The sequence below is a fragment of the Abramis brama genome (genome assembly GCF_963993115.1).
Source record: "Abramis brama genome assembly, chromosome: 20".
NCBI classification, from domain to species: Eukaryota; Metazoa; Chordata; class Actinopteri; order Cypriniformes; family Leuciscidae; genus Abramis; species Abramis brama.
In genome coordinates this window covers 32,813,971-32,835,330 of record NC_139982.1, presented here as the reverse complement: position 1 = coordinate 32,835,330, position 21,360 = coordinate 32,813,971, and the positions used below count along the sequence as shown (strand labels likewise).

Genomic DNA, 21,360 nt, shown 5'->3' with positions numbered 1-21,360 from the left:
TTTTAACGTTGCAGTGGGAGTTTACCTGAGTTTCCAGCATGTTGTGGGATGCTTTGTGTGTTACGTCCGGTTGCGTCTCAGTCTGGCCGGTACCCACAGTGCTCGCTCATAAATTCGAGCACGCGTAAGAACACGCGCTTGTAAACTTATTGGTTGCAATCTGAAACATCACCGCTAGAGGCCGCTGAAAACTACATACAGCACCTTTAAGTTCGCCCTTATGTTTCCCTTAAACCTAAGGGTGTTGCAGAAAAAAAAACCTTAAGTGTTACTTAAGGGTTTCTTTAAGTGAAACGTCATAAACACTTAGAATTTCCCTTAAATGCTGTTTTTTCACTTAAGTAATCCCTTAAAAAGCGTTAAGTGTTGCATAAAACCCCTTAACGGTCATTTCCCTAAGTATAACTTAAGGTTTGGAAATCGTAACCTTAAGAGTAACGCGGACAAAAATAAGACGACATGGATGAATTTATGGAACCAGCTGAAGATCATTATGTGCCAAGAAGAATTTTTAGGGATAGGGAGAACCCTTTGGACCATCTTAGCAATGAAAAAATGTTGCAAGAATACCGATTTGATTGACGCGCAATATTTGACATCGCTAACAAACTAGACAGCGACCTTGACCATGTCACACATCGCAACCACTCTTTACCTGCGGTGTTACAACTGCTTATAGCATTGCGTTTTTTTGCAACTGGGAGTTTTCAGACGGTAGTGGGAGATGTTTAGCCTGACTACGTCAGACTTCGTACTTCCGCTCAATTTCAGTTCGCTTCTGTACTCAGTCTGAGATAGCGACCTATCTCCCCATTTTCCTCCGGCCTGAAAACAGCCGGCCAATCAACGAACAGAGGGCGGGCTGAGAGCCGTGACGTAGACGCTGATTGTACCGTGGATGCGTAGATTTACTTCACATAATCTGCAAAAGTCGTTCACAGCCATGTTCACTCCGGTATTTCGCTCGATGGTTTTGTTTTCGCATCATACATGTGTTTACAGTGGAAGTTAATCTGTCTCTGTCTACGAAGCAAAGCGAAGTAGCAGAGTTTGATATTACCAGGCTAGATGTTTTCCACGTGCATAAATCGCCTGTCAGCAGAGTGGTACACCGGGTTGCGGGGGCTCTTTCCCGTCATTTAAATGCAACGGTCAATTTTTGCAACCTTTTACCATATTCGTCAAGAAGAATGCATTTTTCAAATTGCTAGTGTTAGTGTTTTGCGTATCTATGGCAACAACAGACTTTTATAACGCGAATCCAGGATCGCTGTCGTGAAACACTTAAATGTTTCCCTTACCTAAGAGAACTGTTTAAGAGATTATATGCAACACCCTTAAGTTATTCTCTTAGGTAAGGGGAAATCGCCCCTTAAGTATCATACTTAAGGGAAAAACTTAAGGTGCTTTATGCAACCGGGCACAGATACTCAAAAAGTGTACTTAAGTAAAGTACTCAAGTAAATCTACTTCGTTACTGTCCACCTCTGCTCTGTGATATTCCTCTCCTGATTCAGACATGATGAACTCTAACTGGAGAAAGCAACAGGACTCATTCATTGAGTGTTTGTTGTTGCTGGAGATTTCCACCAAGCCAATCTTAAGTCAGTTCTCCTCAAGCTTTCCCGAAATGTGAAATGTCCAACAATATCTTAGACCAGGAGTATACTAATATCATAGGGGCATATAAGGACCATCTGGGACTCTCTGATCACCGGCTATATTTCTGTTTCCAGTCTATAGACCAATAATACAGACAAGAACACCAATAATCAAAACTGTGACGGTGTGGCCAACAGCAGCTAACTCTCAGCTACAAGACTGCCTCCAAGCTAACCAGCATGCACTGCTTCAGGTCAAATGCCGATCAGTCGCATCAAGTCCAATGCACCTATTGATATGAATCATATAAACAAAAATCTAAAAAGTTGCATCTGTAAAAAAAAAAAAAAAAGCCTTAAAAATGTACATTTAGTCGACCGACAACTCGGATATTTGAGTTGACTAAACGTAACATTTTAAGGCATTTTTTTTTACAGTATGCTTTTAAAAATTATTATATGGAGTAATCATAACTGAGATAATGTTAAAGCATATTGAAATGGATGAAATTACTTGTATAGCCATTGAAAGGACAAAGAGAAAATGCTCACAAATTATTTAATAACTGTAAAAGTCCACAGATTAAATAAAATAATAAAACAAAATTCTCCATAGATTGAGTCATGCCAGTTCTTCATCATCGACATCTTTGAAGATATATGTTACTGTGAGAGAAGCAAAGCAGAAGTTTACAGATTTGTTTGCCTGTCTATCGGTGCCTTTAATAATGTGAAGGATCAATAAGTAAAGGTATTTTACACTCATCATGATAAAGTTTCAATTTATATTGACACAAAATGGATCCCAAAACGGCCTGATGTGAAAAAAAAGGGCCTGATGTGTGTAAACACTGTAATTTAAAAAAAAATTTTTTTTACAAAACCACTGATAGAGAAAACAAGCATTTGTGGACTTTTGACTCAAAAGAGAAACTGACCTTTCCACTCGAGAGTAGGAGTAGAGAATAATTGCGTGAGTTTATAGGAGCCTGAAATGAAAAGTTCAGTCAGTGTAAGACTATAAAATAAATGCTTTTAATAATGTTGAATACTAGTGTAAATAATGCATACCTCCACGGCGCATTGCGTAAATATGATCCTCATGTTTAATGCCGTAGAAACCCAGTGTGCGATTCTTCTTCAGTGTGTTGATATTATAGGTGACAAGTACTGTGTTTTCAACTGTGGAAGAAAAGTAACAACATGAGGAACAGCAAACACACATGATATCACACACACATTTATTTATTTTTTCATTTATTTATTTATGCATTTATTTATGTACACATTTCTGCTATCGAGATCCTTCGCTGATATCGGTGTTGGACAAAGAAAAGAAGAGAGGAATATACAGTCAACCAAACTTTAATCAGACTCCTTCAACATTTCTCACATTATCACAGTTTATTCGCTATAGTTTAGAAAACGGTAACAAAATATGAGCAGAACTCAGTTGATATTTGACTGGTTTTGTCCGTCCTTCTGTTAGACTGTCTCACACATGAATTATGTTGAATATCTGTCAGCTGTTAAATTTAACTACACAATTAGATAATACCAGTTTAGCTCAACCAGTGACCAAGCAATGCTTCATTTTGTTCAATCTGTGTGTAAAAAGAGCATTAGCAATTAAAGCTGCAGTCGGCAAGATTTTTTTGATCATATTCACTCAGTGTTGAGGGAAAATTTTCTTTAGTATTCTTGCCCGACGCCTGACGGAGTTCCTTCTGAGGAACACGTACATCGACACCTCTGTGCAAGCCACATACAAGCTACTCAGACACAAGCCTGATCAACCCTGGCTGGGTCGCCTGGGCAAGGGTGTATGATGTTGTGAGACCCGAAACACCCAATGAACCCAGGATACGTCACTGATGATGTGTTTGAGTTGCACCAGAGATGTATTTCAAGAACTGAAGCCGACACTATGCTCTGACAGAACAACATAAATCAGCCGCTTTTAGAAAAAAAAAAGAGGCGTTTTATTGGTTGGCGCCTAGCCAATGAAATGGGACTTCTATTGTATGCGATGATGTTAGTCGTTTATTTCTTTTAATATCAGTCAAATGCATTAAGCCATGTTAGCGTTTCAGAGCGTCGGGGACGCGGGTTTCACATAAAGTCACATCTGTCCACATAAAGAAGAGTCAACAACAATCACCTTCTGGAGATTCACCCGTTGTGAAAAGCGAAAGACTCGGACTTGGGAGAAAAAAAGGAGACTGCAACCGGCCCATGCGAGAACAAGGATAATATCGGAAGGGCATTAAATGTAGTCACGCAATGCTGATGTTGTTAACATTAACAATTTGAGAAAAAAGTATAATTTGCACGGTTTGATGTGATATGCTAAGCGATCATTAATCAGCGCGATTTACTGCAATGCTGTGGATGTTACTTGTTCAGACAACGTTTTCCGGTGAAGATTATTATGTTGGTCATACTTCCAAAAAGTAGAATCTGTGATTGCGAACGCCAGTATCCAGACCAGCGCGGTGACTGACAGCCGCACATTCTCCTCTAAACACTGGATTCATCAGCGCTGTGCCATGCCGAGGCATTAATTATCGCAGGCGAAGAGTCTGACCAGAGCACCACCCGCTGGATGGGCAGTGTGAGTTCAGATTTGAGGATCCGAGCCATTTGTGCTCCGGTCAGAGCAGCGCATAACTCCAGGCGTGGGATTGACTGCTGCTTTTTTGGAGCAACTCTGGATCTTGTGGTGACAAAAGCTACTTGGACGACCCCATGAGGATTCTCGGTTCGGAGGTATGCCACAGAGCCATAGGCTCGCTCTGAGGCATCACAGAACACGTGGATCTCACGCTCACAGGTGGGAGAGTCTAACTCAAGGCCAGTGTAACACCTTGGAAGTGCTATGATCTGTAGGTGAGGTAACTCGTCCTCCCACTCTCTCCATGCGGCTAGCAGGTGATCCGGCAGAGCAGGGTCGTCTCAGTCACGTTTTTTGTCCCACAGATGTTGGATGACAACTTTGGCCCTGGTAGTGTAAGGTACTAGAAAGCCAAGGGGGTCATATTGGCTTGCCACCACTTTGTAGATGGAGCGCATAGTGACAACTTCTTCAGTGGCTACAGCCTCTCGACACTTGAAGGACAGGGTGTCCTCTCGACAGTCCCACTGCAGGCCCAGGGCTGATTCTTCTTGGCCTGGGTGACCTTGGGCGATCCACTTTTGGCACTAGCCAATCTCGCCTCAGCAGGGAGGTGACGGATGGTGTCTGGATGGGTACTGGCCCACTGGCATAGCTCAAAAGCCTCCCTCGGCAAGGAGAGTCTGCAGCTTGTCGATGATAGGCTTGGCATCTTCAACTGTAGGCACACTCTGAAGACAGTTATCCACGTAGAAATGTCTTAATGATGAGTCTCTCACTGCATCAGCTGGCTGAGTATGGTCGGTGACGTGCTTCTGTAGGGCGTATGTAGCACAGCAGGGGCTACAGGTAGTGCCGAAGGGAAGCACCTTCCACTGGTAGACTGTGGGTTGTTCATCACGCTTGAGCTCCCTCCAGAGGAAGCGGAGGAGAGGCTCATCCTCCGGAAGGAGTCTGACTTTGTGAAACATCCCCCGTATGTCACTGCTGAAGGCCACACAATGTTCTCTGAATCGCAGGAGAACTGAAAGGAGAGGTGGACCAAGGGTTGGACAAGGGAGCAGGAGTTTGTTCAAGTCAGTGGCGCTGTACTGGAAAGAGCAATTAAAAACCACTTGGTGCTTGCCATTGTGCTCAACAAGGTGGTGAGGGATGTACCAGCTGCTTGATGTGTCAGAGCCGTTACTGTACATCTGAGGCGGCGTCAGAGCCGCTACTGTACATCTGAGGTGGCGTCAGAGCCGTTACTGTACATCTGAGGCGGCGTCAGAGCCGCTACTGTACATCTGAGGCGGCGTCAGAGCCGCTACTGTACATCTGAGGCGGCGTCAGAGCCATTACTGTACATCTGAGGCGGCGTCAGAGCCGCTACTGTACATCTGAGGCGGCGTCAGAGCCGCTACTGTACATCTGAGGTGGCGTCAGAGCCGTTACTGTACATCTGAGGCGGCGTCAGAGCCGCTACTGTACATCTGAGGCGGCGTCAGAGCCGCTACTGTACATCTGAGGCGGCGTCAGAGCCATTACTGTACATCTGAGGCGGCGTCAGAGCCGCTACTGTACATCTGAGGCGGCGTCAGAGCCGCTACTGTACATCTGAGGCGGCGTCAGAGCCGTTACTGTACATCTGAGGCGGCGTCAGAGCCGTTACTGTACATCTGAGGCGGCGTCAGAGCCGCTACTGTACATCTGAGGCGGCGTCAGAGCCGTTACTGTACATCTGAGGCGGCGTCAGAGCCGTTACTGTACATCTGAGGCGGCGTCAGAGCCGCTACTGTACATCTGAGGCGGCGTCAGAGCCGCTACTGTACATCTGAGGCGGCGTCAGAGCCGTTACTGTACATCTGAGGCGGCGTCAGAGCCGCTACTGTACATCTGAGGCGGCGTCAGAGCCGTTACTGTACATCTGAGGCGGCGTCAGAGCCGTTACTGTACATCTGAGGCGGCGTCAGAGCCGCTACTGTACATCTGAGGCGGCGTCAGAGCCGTTACTGTACATCTGAGGCGGCGTCAGAGCCGTTTGACCGCTGAAATAGGGCAGGAAAGTTAGTTTTAGGTTTGATATTCCTGCCTGCATATTCATATTTTGTACATACTGTACAATTTCTGTTTCTGATGTATATCACATTATTCTTATTATTTTTATTGTTTATTTTATTTATTTATGTGTTTTCCTTAGTCTCATTTAAATGTCTGTTCTCATGTCATATACATTTTAGGGTTGGTGATGTCACTAACCCTGGAGGAATGTCGTGTAGTTCCTACCAGCCGATTAATCTCACTTCTTAAATCTCTTCATTATATAAATAATACAAAATCTCTAAGATCAGATGTATAAAATATTATGAAGAAATATTTAAAGAAAATGCATGCACTTAAAAGCTTTGCTTATGTTATTGTGTCAATACAATTGTAGGGTATGCATCTCTTTGCCATGTCATACTTTGTTTTTCATTGTTTTTGTATATAGGGGAGAGTGGGGTGATTTGTGCCAGGGGGGGAAGTAGTTCCACCCTTGTTTCTGGAAAACCATAGAAGAAATTTGTCATGTGACCACATAATTTTGAAAAGCAATCACTTTTACTCGTCCTCCAAAGAAGAGAGACACATGGCATGAGAGTTAAGCACATTTTAGTGCAAAAACTGTTTTTTCCCTTTCAAAGTAAAATATCTATGATTAAGGTTTTCTGATTGTAGTGTCTGAACAATTATAGACAAGTTTGAAAACATTTCACACATGTTTTAGTGCTTTAGTAGTCTACACAATGAGTCTATACAGTTAGCATGATGTTAGCTCTTAACTGCTGGATCATGCTAGTTTTTCAAACTTGTGGGTCTGGGGTGATTTGTGCCAAAGGGCCTGGGTTAAGTTGTGCCAGATCCAGACCACCTAGACCTACATTCTCACAGGGGATAATCTTGAGAAGTGAGGAGATGGTCATGCCTCATCATTGTTTGACTTAGGCCTGCCTGCTATTTGTATAATTTAGCTAACACTGATTTCAGTTTTGAGTTTGCACTATGTTATTAAAGAGAAGTTTTATTCCGTTTTTAAGTGGCCTATGTCACAATAGGATGTTTAGAAATTAGCCTAGTCACTTTATTCTTATGTTACATAATTGACAGACAGCGCTGTCAACAGGCATCTATTGCCAAAGCCTTTTTGCCTGAAATGATTCACAAATATCATATATTGTGTTACTATGGTGCTCTAAATGGTTGCTAGGGCGTAGCTTAATAGCTTCACAATGATCCTGAGAGACTGATTGGTCGTCTGAGTAAAATGAGCCCGCCCCCTTGTCTCTATGACACTGTGATCCAGAGTTATGTTCAATACAAAATCCCTATGCAATTGACCATAGTAGGAAAAACGCATGCTATGGTATTCCAGGGTGACAATATCTAAATAAACCTTAAATTAGTAATTTTGTATTGAATTTATCTTGCTTTCATATAGCATTACGGTTCATAACATTAAAATGTTCTGTTTTACTTCAGAAATCACTGGCACAATTTACCCCCAATCATGTATTCCCCCAAAGGCACAACTTCCACCGCACCAGGGGCAAGTTGTACCATGAGACCACTTTTTTCCCAAGAGCTATATTTCTGAAACAATTTATTTCAGATCCAAAGTTATTGTTCTCAGGGATGCACCACATCCTGAAATATATGTACATCCTTAAGTTGAAGGCATTACTGCCATGGCCTCACTTTAAAGTCACTTTGAGTAAAAACTGGCACAACTCACCCCACTCTCCCCTACACTGCTCAAAAAAATAAAGGGAACACTTTTTAATCAGAGAATAGCATCAAGTCAGTTAAACTCCTGGGATATTGATCTGGTCAGTTAAGTAACAGAGGGGGTTGGTAATCAGTTTCAACTGCTTTAGTGTTAATGAAATTAACAGCAGGTGCACTAGATGGGCAACAGTGAGACAACCCCCAAAACAGGAATGGTTTTACAGGTGGAGGCCACTGACATTTTTTCCCTACTCATCTTTTCAGACTGTTTTTCACCAGTTTTGCATTTGGCTAGGGTCAGTGTCACTACTGGTAGCATGAGGCGATACCTGGACCCTACAGAGGTTGCGCAGGCAGTCCAGCTCCTTCAGGATGGCTCATCAATACGTGCCATTGCCAGAAGGTTTGCTGTGTCTCCCAGCACAGTCTCAAGAGCATGGAGGAGATTCCAGGAAGGCAGACAGCTACTCTAGGAGAGCTGGACAGGGCCGTAGAAGGTCCTTAACCCATCAGCAGGACCGGTATCTGCTCCTTTGTGCGAGGAGGAACATGATGAGCACTGCCAGAGCCCTACAAAATGACCTCCAGCAGGCCACTGGTGTGAATGTCTCTGACCAAACAATCAGAAACAGACTTCATGAGGGTGGCCTGAGGGCCCGACGTCTTCTAGTGGGCCCTGTGCTCACTGCCCAGCACCAGGGAGCTCGATTGGCATTTCCCATTGAACACCAGAATTGGCAGGTCCGCCACTGGTGCCCTGTGGTTTTCACAAATGAGAGCAGGTTCACCCTGAGCACGTGACAGACAGGAAAGGGTCTGGAAAAGCCGTGGAGAATGTTATGCTGCCTGTAACATCGTTCAGCATGACCGGTTTGGTGGTGGGTCAGTGATGGTCTGGGGAGGCATATCCATGGAGGGACGCACAGACCTCTGCAGGCTAGACAATGGCACCCTGACTGCCATTAGGTATCGGGATGAAATCCTTGGATCCATTGTCAGACCCTATGCTGGTGCAGTGGGTCCTGGGTTCCTCCTGGTGCACAACAATGCCCGGCCTCATGTGGCGAGAGCATGCAGGCAGTTCCTGGAGGATGAAGGAATGATACCATTGAAGGGCCACCACGCTCACCTGACCTACATCCAATAGAACACCTCTGGGACATTGTGTTTCGGTCCATCTGACATCACCTGGTTGCACCTCAGACTGTCCAGGAGCTCAGTGATGCGCTGGTCCAGATCTGGGAGGAATTACCCCAGGACACCATCCGTCGTCTCATTAGGAGCATGTCCCGACGTTGTCAGGCATGCATACAAGCACGTGGGGGCCATACAAACTACTGAGAACCATTTTGAGTTGCAATGAAATTTCAGCAAAATTGACAAGCCTGCTGCATCATTTTTTCACTTAGATTTCCGGGGTGTCTTTGAATTCAATCCTCTGTAGATTGATTATTTTCATTTCCATCAAACGATGTGGCATCCTTTTGTTCATAACACATTACCCAGTCCATATTAGTATAGATATCCAGCATGATATTTTTCCCCATTGAGATCTGATGTGTTTTCAAAGTGTTCCTTTAATTTTTTTGAGCAGTGTATATATATTATTATTATTTATTTATTTTTATTTTTATGTATTTTTATGGAATTCCTTGACAATGTTCTTATGTTATTGAGCATTAATAAAATAAATAAATAAATAGAAAAGTTCCTACCAGCCGTTTGTTGTAATTCAAAAGCGATTTCTGTAAAAGTAAATATCTCCCTTTGCTTTAAACTATGAGCGTCGTAACTTTGCAGATGTTGTTTATGTTCAAACATCAACATTACACACTAACTAAAGTTAGAAAAGTCAAATCATAATCAACCACCCCTTTAAATCTCAGGCTTCTCCGTTAATTAGAGCTGAATCTACATTTAAATACAGATTTTCTTTGTTAACATCACAATCTACTTCACATATGTTAGCTAATGCACACAGAAGACTGAAGTGTTGGACTTACGTTGGTCTTCAGGAATGAGTTTTCTCTTTAACTCCTGCACTGTGGTGTTCCTGAACTCCTCTTCTGAATTCGCCACAGAAACTGTTACTCCCTCAGGTTCGTTGACCATATCTATAAAGTAGATCTGGAAACTCATGTTGAATGTGCTCGAACTTTAACTATATTCCCTCAGGATCTAGTAGTAACTGCACTGATGCACACAGTGATGATAGTTTAGCAACGGCCGTCGCCAAGACCGTAAAGATCTCTTAGCAACCGTAACCAGGGCGGCGCACGAGTCATTCGGTCATTTATTGAGATTTAAAACAATCTATCGCCAGAAAATGAGTTTTTACTATTGCATGATGTAAATGAGTCTAAAAACCTAGGATTCGGTTCTGATTAATTCGGTTCGAGAGTAGAGATAAAATCCCGAGGCACACACGCACACTAGCGCACACACGCAAGGTCTCTCGCTCCCTCTCTCTGCCGTGCCGATTAATCCCGATTACGCTTGCGCGCTCTTGCTTCCGGGAGATTTTAACTGATTTGCGGGCATCAGGGAGACGCTATCAATATGCGGGAGACTCCCGGAACTTCCGGGAGACTTGGGATGTCTGACTACACATTAGTGCATATATAGGAGACATGTTTAGTTTTAAGCTGCATGTATGTATATTATATAGTTTTACTGTTTCAGATTTCCGAGACAGCTGTATGAAGATGCAGACAACCAGTACTGTGATCTTACCACTTCTACTGTAATTATTTCAGAACAGTCATGTTGCAAGCCATCCATTTTAACAGCTGTTTCAACAAGAGGTTGAAAGTGATGCATTGTTACTGTATTCATTTGTCTCCTGTGGACTATATGAACACGCTCTAGGAATAAAGCTATGCATGCATTATTATGTTCTTGTCAGAATTAAAAGATTCAAAGACAGTTACATTTGATGTACACGTTTTATTCATTTGAAAGTTTCTGAATCCTTTGGGAATAAAATATACATAAAATGACTTGATCATGATTAATGTTCCTGTTACATATGAAGATCATGAACTGACAATCTTAAGTATGAAGCACAACACTCAGTACAGAGAAATATATACGTCTCTTCCAGAGCTGTGAGATCCAGTCTTCTTTGTTTTTAAAGTATATAAATATAAGTGCAATACATCAAGTGAAAAGTTAACAAATGAATTGTTCAATCCAGTCATCAGTAGACCTCTCTGTTAGGACATATCAGATTTTGGTCTGATATTTAAAATAGTAAAAACCTATAGTACAAGAGGTGCAGACGGAGGACGAGGGAGATTAAGTGATGGTATCTGAATAGAGTTTACTGAGTAATCTCAGTTGCATAATCTTAATTGCCTCTCTATGATAAGTATACCTTTGTCTGATCAGCCTAAAATCAGATTTGCCTGTTTTACTAGGCAAAGTAAAATTAATGCTTCACAACATTGTCCTGTGACACTAAAAAACCTGAGATGGTAATACAGCACAAAATATAAGGAAATTAATGTTGAATATATTGGTAACACTTTACAATAAGGTTCATTAGTTAATGTATTAACTAACCATGAGCAATACATTTGTTGCTGTGTTTGTTAATCTTTGTGAACGTTAGTTAAAAATACAGCCGTTCATTGTTAGTTCACAGTGCATTAACTAATGTTAACAAGATTTTTACGAAGTAATGTTGAAATTAACATTAACAAAACTGTATACATGCAGTTTATTATTAGTTCATGTTTACTAATGAAACGTTAATGTAAAGTGTTACCAATTAAAGGATAATTCCGGTATTTAACACTTTGAGTCTATTTTGTAGTTTGTTTTGGATGAACAAGAGTGGTGGACAAAGAAATTTTGACAATGTTTCCTGTCTCGACTTTTTGACTATTTTAGAATTGTCCATGACCGCTTTAGAATGGGAGTCTATGGCCATGCACAAACATGTCCTTAAAACAACCCTTAACGTTCGTTTTCAAAACTGTGCAACCACTGATCTATATAGAATGACTGGATAGCTCATGATGACGTCATAAACAGTGAAGCCACTGCGCCGCCATATTGGTATTCCCTAGTGAGCTCACGCGTTCTATTGAATCAATAGGAAATTTTATGATTTGACTGAAAAAACATTGCCTAACGAGACACAGTTTTTAAATCTAAAGTCTCCCTGTACATTCTCACAACGCAAACATCCTAAGCATTTAAATGGGTATTTGTTTAAAGGGCCTATATGCGTTTTTCTGAAATTTAAACTCGCGACTGACACCTGTGGTCCAAAAACGGAACTGCTCTTCCTTTCTGCTCGCTCTCGTACGTGCACACTTCACAAGTCATCCGCTGCAAAGAAGTCAACATTATGTTTACAGAGGTAAGAACAGTCAAATACATATATTGTTTGAGAAACTAAGGCTAATTGCTGACTAGCGGTGGTGGCAGAGTGATCTGAAACGTTTAACATGAACGCGCTTGACGTCACATCCGCAGACAGCGCGCGAAAAATCCGACCCGACAGAAAATAGGAAAAATAGGATACAGGCTTATAGGTGCACCCACTGTGAGCGGACAAGGTGTCAGTATGCTCATCAGGAGATGTTTGAGTCATAAATGGTCAAATAAAAAGGCTATTGTTACGTTTATTTTGGGGAAAAAGTTGCATATAGGCCCTTTAAAGTCTTTTGCTTATTAAAAAACGGCAATTTCTTTGCAAAAGGAATAAAAAGCTGTACGAGAACACTAGTCGGCCTTCACTGAAGAGCTATCTTCACAGGTAAGAAAAACAGTTTGATACTATTAATTAAATAGTGAAAGGTAAAGACCTATATTTTTGTGAATTGGTGAATATTCAGGTGAATATTGTTTCGTAGCCAATAATACCTCAGCACGTTATACTAATTTGCTCCCTCGTTTTATTATATTGTAGCACGTTGTAATTCGTTAAATCAAATGAGGGAGGGAATTAGTTCATCGTTCAAGTCGTCGTAACAATGAATGATTTAGATCAGTGGACAGGGCGCATAAGAACAAGCAGAGAGAGAGAGCGCCCCGGTCGCGCGTGCGCACTCTCATCGCCTTCAAACACAAGCGCTGTATTGCTCTCTCTCCCTCGCGCATATCAACATCAATTTACACAATACACTAAAAGGTCGGTAGACCGATTGTGTTTTATAGATTAGTAGTTTGTTCATATAAAGTGTTTGATTAGCAAGTAAATGTTCAGGAAATGCATAATACAAATTGTATGGGTTAATGTAACGGTAAACGGACTCTGCACGAAGCTCTTTTGAAGCTGTCAAATGGTGTCGCTGTTGGACACTTGTGATTATTGCTGCTCTGAGGTTTCTTATAGGCTACTGTTGACTGTTTTATCGTTGTTGTTTTTTTGAAGAAGCGGCAGCTCTTGCCTCGGAGAAAACAACACGGGCATAGCGACAATTTAGCATATAAATTACTACTTATAGGGCTTGAATTACAACCTGTGGGCAGTTTTTCCTACATCCTTTTGTGAACGTCGTTTTACACTTGTATGCTGCACAGCGGGTCATCTTAAAAGTGCCGTCGGAGCTACCAATCTCTGTATAACGGGCGTTGGAGCCCTGCTGGTAGGGAATCGTAAGATGGCCGCTCGAACACTTCCGGTGGCTTCACTGCCTAGTGGCAGTTTAGAACGTCATGAGCTATCCAGTCATTATATAGATCAGTGTGTGCAACTCACCGAGTGGTTAGTGGTGTTCGTTGATGATTAAAAACAAGTAGAGTAGCGAAATACAGTTTCTGTCGTGTTTTATTTGGCATTTTGTAAAATCCCATTGATTTCTGTTGGAGGACTCATTGCTTGTTGATATTACTGCGCTACTGGGAACAGAAAAGACGCTTCAAACTCAAATATCGAGCGGAAGTTTATACGCGGTTGTGAGGTATCTGAAAAAATAGTTCCACTATAGAAAAATAAACGGATTGAAATCATACATTGCGCCGATATATTTGTTTTGAAACATCAACGAACACCACTAACCACTCGGTGAGTTGCACAGTTTTGAAAACGAACGTTAAGGGTTGTTTTAAGGACATGTTTGAACCCGAATGAAGAAGACGTTTTAAAGAATGTCCCATCTGCTTTGATGTCGTTGATCTACTAGCCTCTGGTATCTGAGAATCGCCAACGAGTTTTTACAACAGTGTTATCAAATATCTATTCCGAAGCTGTGGGGGGAGCTCTACAGAGAAACCTGCGAGCAAAAAGCGAGAATACAGCGAAGAAATCCCGAAACTACTGAGCCCCGCTTTAAAGAACAATCTGGATGAGGCCAGTGCTGAGAGAGCCAGGGTGGGTATTGATCGTTTTGCTCTCATTAGCGTGATTGTTGAAGCTGAGAGAGCTGTTTTTACCTGCTGCTAAAATACAACAGAACAAGTATCATTCTTCTTCATTTTTGACACGATATGGGACATCTGATTACCACAGCACTTGCTTACATCAGTTAATAGTTCATAAACTATTGCTACAACTGATCTCAAACTCTTTAACTTCAGTAAACAGAAATGAACTGATCAACTGCACACACCTCTGCTCAGCTGATGACATGCAGGTAGGCCCGCCCTCACGTGATGCTGATTGGTCGATTGATAAGCTTTAATCTGATTGGCTAAAGAGTACGACTCATCTGTGTAGGAGGAGTTCGCTGCCAGGAAAGTCTCAAACACACACACACACACACACACATGCAAGGCGATTCACACGTTAAAGGGGCTATATGTAGTTTTCAGCGGCCTCTAGCGGTGATGTTTCAGATTGCAATCAATACAAAGTAGAGGTTTCTCCATGATTCAAAAGCCCTTCCGATGTTGATCCGTGTTTTCGTCCGAAGTTGATCCGATTCACGTCTGGCCTGACGAGCTTCAGCAGATAAAACTTTTTTTAGTTTTTTATCATTATGTGGAGTTTGTGTTGGAGTCTGTGTTGTGCTGGGAGCAGGTCGTTTCTCAGTGTTATCAGACTCATGTCATAAGTTGCAGTGTCGTCGCTGTTGAGTGCAGAGTCAGTAGAGGAGGCGAGAGGCTCGGGAGTGAGCGCGCAGGTCTCCGTCACGTCACTGGATTTAGCGGTAAATCCGACCCGGAGCCTTCACATAGAAATAAGAATACTTGCTTTCAGAGGTAATAGCAAAATGTTCTGTGTTAACATCACAATCTACTTCACATATGTTAGCTAATGTACACAGAAGACTGAAGTGTTGGACTTACGTTGGTCTTCAGGAATGAGTTTTCTCTTTAACTCCTGCACTGTGGTGTTCCTGAACTCCTCTTCTGAATTCGCCACAGAAACTGTTCTTCTCTCCAATCCGTGTCTAATATCTGTAAAGTGGATCTGGAAACTCATGTTGAATGTGCTCGAACTTTAACTATATTCCCTCAGGATCTAGTATTAACTGCACTGATGCACACAGTGATGATAGTTTCACTTCCTCTGTTTATACTCTCCTCATGTTCAGTCACTGTCCACTGTTTCAGAGTCCTTCCTCTTTAATTCTTAAATGCTTCTTCTAGTCAAAGTCTTTTCACATCGAAATCCACGCACATATTTCTTCAGACTGTTCTGGCTTGTAAACCGTGTTTGATCTGATTCTGTGCCATGGACAAACACAACTTCCGGGCAATTCCACGCAAAACTGTCACATCCATAACGCCAACTAAATACCATGGCATTGTGTTGGCGTTATGGATGTGACAGTTTTGCGTGGAATTGCCCTTCCTTACTTGAGTGAAAGTACAGATAGCACTGGTCAAATATCATTCCATTACAGGGTAAAGTTAGTAAAGACTGACTTATACTTAAGTAAAAGTACAGAAGTACTCGTTTTTAAAATGACTCAAGTATCAAAAGTAATATAGTGGAGTGAAAAGTATGATAATGTCTTTCAAATGTAGTGAAGTTAAAGTAAAAAGTTTCCAGAAAAAAACAATACTTGAGTAAAGTACAGATACTCAAAAAGTGTACTTAAGTAAAGTACTCAAGTAAATCTACTTCGTTACTGTCCACCTCTGCTCTGTGATATTCCTCTCCTGATTCAGACATGATGAACTCTAACTGGAGAAAGCAACAGGACTCATTCATTGAGTGTTTGTTGTTGCTGGAGATTTCCACCAAGCCAATCTTAAGTCAGTTCTCCCCAAGCTTTCCCGAAATGTGAAATGTCCCACAATATCTGACCAGGAGTATACGAACATCACAGGGGCATATAAGGACCATCTGGGACTCTCTGATCACCGGCTATATTTCTGTTTCCAGTCTATAGACCAATAATACAGACAAGAACACCAATAATCAAAACTGTGACGGTGTGGCCAACAGCAGCTAACTCTCAGCTACAAGACTGCCTCCAAGCTAACCAGCATGCACTGCTTCAAGTCAAATGCCGATCAGTCGCATCAAGTCCAACGCACCTACTGATATGAATCATATAAACAAAAATCTAAAAAGTTGCATCTGTAAAAAAAAAAGAAAAGAAAAGAAAAGAAAAAGATTAAACTTAAAAAAGTAGCATAAGCCTTAAAAAAGTACATTTAGTCGACCGACAACTCGGATATTTGAGTTGACTAAACTTAGCCTAACATTTTAAGCCAGCCCCGAACGCTTTAAGTTGAAACAACATTTTTTTACAGTATGCTTTAAAAAATTATGATATTGAGTAATCATAACTGAGATAATGTTAAAGCAAATTGAAATGGATGAAATTACTTATGTTTAGCCATTGAAAGGACAAGGAGAAAATCCTCACATATTATTTAATAACTGTAAAAGTCCATAGATTATATAAAATAATAAAATAAAATTCTCCATAGATTGAGTCCAGGTCAATTCTTCATCGTCATCTTCAATGCGACGTTTTTCTGTGAGAGAAGAAGAAGAAGAAGAAGAAGTTTTATTTATATAGCGCCTTTCCATAGCTCAAGGTCGCTTTACATTGTACATTACAATACATTTAAACACCCACACATACATTACAGTCACATAGGATACATATAGTCACATTATCCAAAATGCATGTTATATAGATATGTTTTTAACTGGGTCTTGAAAGTAGCCACAGATGAGGTATTCCACAATTGAGGAGCATTAACACTAAATTCCACCTACAGTAGACAACCAAAAACGAGGGATGGACAGTAAACCAAGTCCAGCTGATCTAAGGCAGGGTGGTAAGGGTAGAGTAGGTCAGACGGATATTGGGGAGCAAGACCATTTAATGCTTTGAACATTAGAAGCAATACCTTAAAGTGGATACGTGATGCAACGGGTAACCGGTGAAGGTTATGAAGCGGAGGAGTAATGTGAGAGAACGCCTGGCGGAGGAGAGAACTCTTGCTGCAGAGTTTTGAACATACTGTAATCTTGCAATACATTTTTTGGGAAGACCAAGAAATAAGGCATTGCAATAGTCCAGGCGTGATGTGATTAATGCATGAATTAAGGTTTCAGCATCAGCTAGAGTGAGAGAAGATCGTAGATGAGCAATATTACGAAGATGGAAAACAAGAGGAGTTTTTAACAAGAGAAGAAATATGAGAGCCAAAAGATAGAGTTGGATCGAATAAGACACCAAGGTTAAGAATTAATGACGAAGGCTTAACGTGAATTCCATCAATATCAAAGGACTGGTCCATCCTTTTGACTGAGGCAGTAGAGCCAATCACTAATATCTCGGTTTTCTTATCATTTAATTTGAGGAGATTCAGGGACATCCAATGGTTGATGTCCCTGATACATGCAGTGAGTGAGTCAGGCAGAGACGGCCTATCAGAGCTGGTGGTAAGATTTGAATATCATAGCAGTGGAATTTAAGTCCATGCCTGGGTATGATGTCGCCGAGTGGATATATGTAGATGATGAACAATAGCGGGCCAAGAACCGAACCTTGAGGAACACCGTGTGTAAGTGAAACAGTGGCAGATCTAAACCCTTGTATAGTGATATAATACTTTCTGTCGCTGATGTAAGAAATGAGCCAGGAAAGAGCAGAGCCAGTGATGCCAATATCAGAAAGCCTAGAGATCATTATTTCATGGCAGACTGTGTCAAAAGCAGAGCTTAAATCGAGGAGCATCAGGATGTTTATCAGCTCTGAATCCACGGACAAAAGAATGTCGTTAACCACCCGAAGAAGGACAGTTTCAGTGCTATGTGATGGGCGAATCCAGACTGAAAATGTTCAAAAAGACCATTAACATCCAAATGTGATCGCAACTGTGAAGCAACAACCCTTTCAAGGAATTTGCTTACAAAAGTTAAGTTGGATATTGGTCTGTAATTGTCCATATTTAGGTGGTCTAGGCCTGTTTTTTTTGAAGAATGGGGGTCACCGCAGCCATTTTTAATTCTGCTGGAACAACGGCAGACGCCAAACTACAGTTTATCATGTGTGTTATGAAGGGTGCAACCTCGGGCACACACAACTTAAGCAAAACAGTAGGTGTAGGATCAAGCCGGCAGGATGTGGAATTTGGTAATGGATGCAGTGATTGACTTCAATTTATCAGAGAAGAATTGAGAAAAGCTATGAACAAGCCCTACAGAGCCCGAAATAACATGTTGTGGCAGATTAGTGAGTTTGTTAACCATTGCAAAGAGTGATTTGGGCCTGCACTTGGAATTCCTAATGATAGAGGTGAAATAGGAGGATCTTGCGTCGTTAAGGGCTGTACGGTACTTAAGCAAGTGTTCTTTAAAAGCCAAAGAGTGCACGAGAAGTCCAGTTTTCCTGTATAGTCTTTCTAGGCGGCGAGCCTCAGTGTTCATCGTTCATAGTTCAGGAGTGAACCAGGGTGAGGCACGAGCAGATGGACTATTTAAGTATTTTAAGTATTTGAGACAAAGCGTTATTGTACAGAAGATTTCTGACGGACAGTTAGATAGTAGACATTCTGACAAGGTTGAACCCCTTATTGAAGCAGAGAAAGAAGAGGGATTCACAGAGTTAATTTTTACGATAAGTCAGCATTTTCTTCAGTGGTGATATAGATATTGGAAAACTACAACTGAAGTTTATGAGTTTATGATCTGAGAAAGCAAAATCAGAAGCATTAACAAAGATATTATTTAAGCCAGATGTGCATATGAGATCCAGTATATGACCCCTGGAGTGAGTAGCAGAAGTTACATGTTGAGTTAGGTTGAAACAGTCTAGCACAGATATCAATTCATTGCATTGTGCAGTGTTTTCATGTATATTAAAATCACCAAGCAGAATAACAGATGAATAACTACCACAGACAACAGTGAGTAACGCACTAATCTCAGAGAAAAAGTCAGATCGACATTTTGGAGGTCGGTAAATTAAGATTACAGCCAGTGGCGTTTGGCCAGTCATTTTCAGCGCTAGGTATTCAAATGCTGAAACATCATGAAACTCGATCTCAGAAATTTTAATAGTCTCACGGCAAACTACAGCCAGCCCTCCACCGCTACGATGGAGACGCGGTTGAGAGAAATAGATGAGCCCAGATGGAGTTAAGAGGTTAAGGTTGAAAAGGTCATTAGGAACCTGCCGGGTTTCCGTCAAAAGTAGCATGCCCAGGTTTGTGTCAGTGATTATGTCATTCAGCACTGATGCTTTATCAGTTAGAGAGCGTGTGTTCAACAGCGCACATCGCAGGTCTGAAGATGCGCTTCTGCAAGCTCCGAGGTCAGGATCAAAACCCAATGAACTTAGATTTCCAAGGTTAATGGATCGATTTTCCAGCTGTGTTGTACAGACAACCGGAATATTATTAGAAGACGAGTAGTGATAATTCCCAAGTTTCTTCCGCGACCGGTTTATGTAGAGCGGTTGGTGTAAAACTCCAGGGGCCGGTTTCACAAAGCTATTTTAGACCGGTCTATAGTGTTAGAAAAGTCTAAAGTTCGCTCATAGACTAGTCTAATGCAAGTTAGAATGTTTCACAAAAATAAAGACTGACTTAAGTTAGACCAAAAAAAAATTAGACACCTTACCCCCAGGCTAACTGAGGTCTAAGACTCTTTTACCTTGGCAACCAGCAGTAACAATCAGTTTCATTACAAACAGCCGAAAGAAAAGGGAAAATGGCTCATAATTTAAACATTTCTTCTTGTTTCTACATTCTCCGCTAAATTTCCCAAGTAAAATGTCCTTGTAACTGTTACACTCCTCCAGCAAATACATATTTTCTGCTGAGGTAAACTGCACTGAGCGGTTGAATGCGCTTACTCGATCCACCATGGTTTTTGTTTTGAAAAGTATCTTGTTTTACCCAGAATGCATTGCAAGTGTAGTCCTACTTAAGATAGTCAGAGTCTTAAGTGCTTTGTGCAACGATCTGATTTTGATGTCTATCTGAAGTCTGACTATCTACTATATCTAAACCATAGTCAAAGTCTATCTTTATGAAACCGGCCACAAGTTGTTCACACCATTTATAAGTGTCCGGTGCCAATCGGAACGATCCTTTAAATGTTCTGAGATGGGCTGCAGAAAATTGTAAAGCCATCTCTGGGAAACTAATTTCATTAACGTCATTCAAAAACAGCAAAAAACAAAAAAGACCAAAAAACAAAACCTGCAAGTGGATACGTGATGACATGACCAGTGATGTCCAACGCGACAATTTATCGGTTTAACTACGTCAGCCATCAGACCCAGGGAAGGCTACCCAACCATACCAAGGAGTGATGCCACAAAATGATGAAGAGAGGGGAGACTCACAGTATCAGGTGTCGCGGGGGATATGAGGATAGGAATGGAGAGGGCTCGTAGCCGATCAGTGTGACAGGATCACGGAAACAGCCAGGTCAGTTATCCTAACACTTTTAAGCGTGTAAATAGTCCAGTGAATAATCCAAGAAGGTCAATTCCAAGAAAAAACATATCCAAAAAACAGACGTAACAACAGCAGACAAACAGGTCCCAGCGTGAAGCGGCAGCACAAGCGCGCCTAGCGTTCTCACACCGGAAGTGACACCGGCGGCGAGATAGCGTGAAGCAAAGCAGAAGTTTACAGGTTTGTTTGCCTGTCTATCGGTGCCTTTAATGTGAAGGATCAATAAGTAAAGGTATTTTACACTCATCATGATAAAGTTTCAATTTATATTGCCACAAAATGAAGCACAAAATGGCCTGATGTGAAAAAACGGCCTGATGTGAAAAAAAGGGCCTGATGTGTGTAAACGCTGTGATTTTTTTTTTTTTTTTTACAAAACCACTGATAGAGAAAACAAGCATTTATGGACTTTAGACGCAAAAGAGAAACTGACCTGTCGACACTTGACTAAGAGAAGAGATTTCCACGGATAAAGAGGAATCCACAGATCCAGAGAAATCCATGGATGCCACTGTATAGGAGCCTGAAATGAAAAGGTCATCAGTCAGTGTAAGACTATAAAATAAA

The 21,360-nt window shown here is 41.5% G+C and overlaps 1 protein-coding gene across 1 annotated transcript in view; it reads right to left on the bottom strand.

Annotated features, from left to right (window-relative positions):
* Window positions 1-10,896: 10,896 nt before the first annotated feature.
* LOC311071313 (uncharacterized protein) overlaps window positions 10,897-21,360 on the bottom strand; it is a 28,909-nt gene continuing 18,445 nt past the window's right edge. The window contains exons 3-6 of the mRNA XM_084095670.1: window positions 21,227-21,316; window positions 16,737-16,848; window positions 15,202-16,444; window positions 10,897-15,080 (exon numbers count right to left, since the gene is read on the bottom strand). Coding sequence (XP_083951796.1) covers window positions 16,402-16,444; window positions 16,737-16,848; window positions 21,227-21,316 — 245 coding nt within the window. The 3' untranslated portion in view covers window positions 10,897-15,080; window positions 15,202-16,401. The remainder of the gene's footprint in view (window positions 15,081-15,201; window positions 16,445-16,736; window positions 16,849-21,226; window positions 21,317-21,360) is intronic.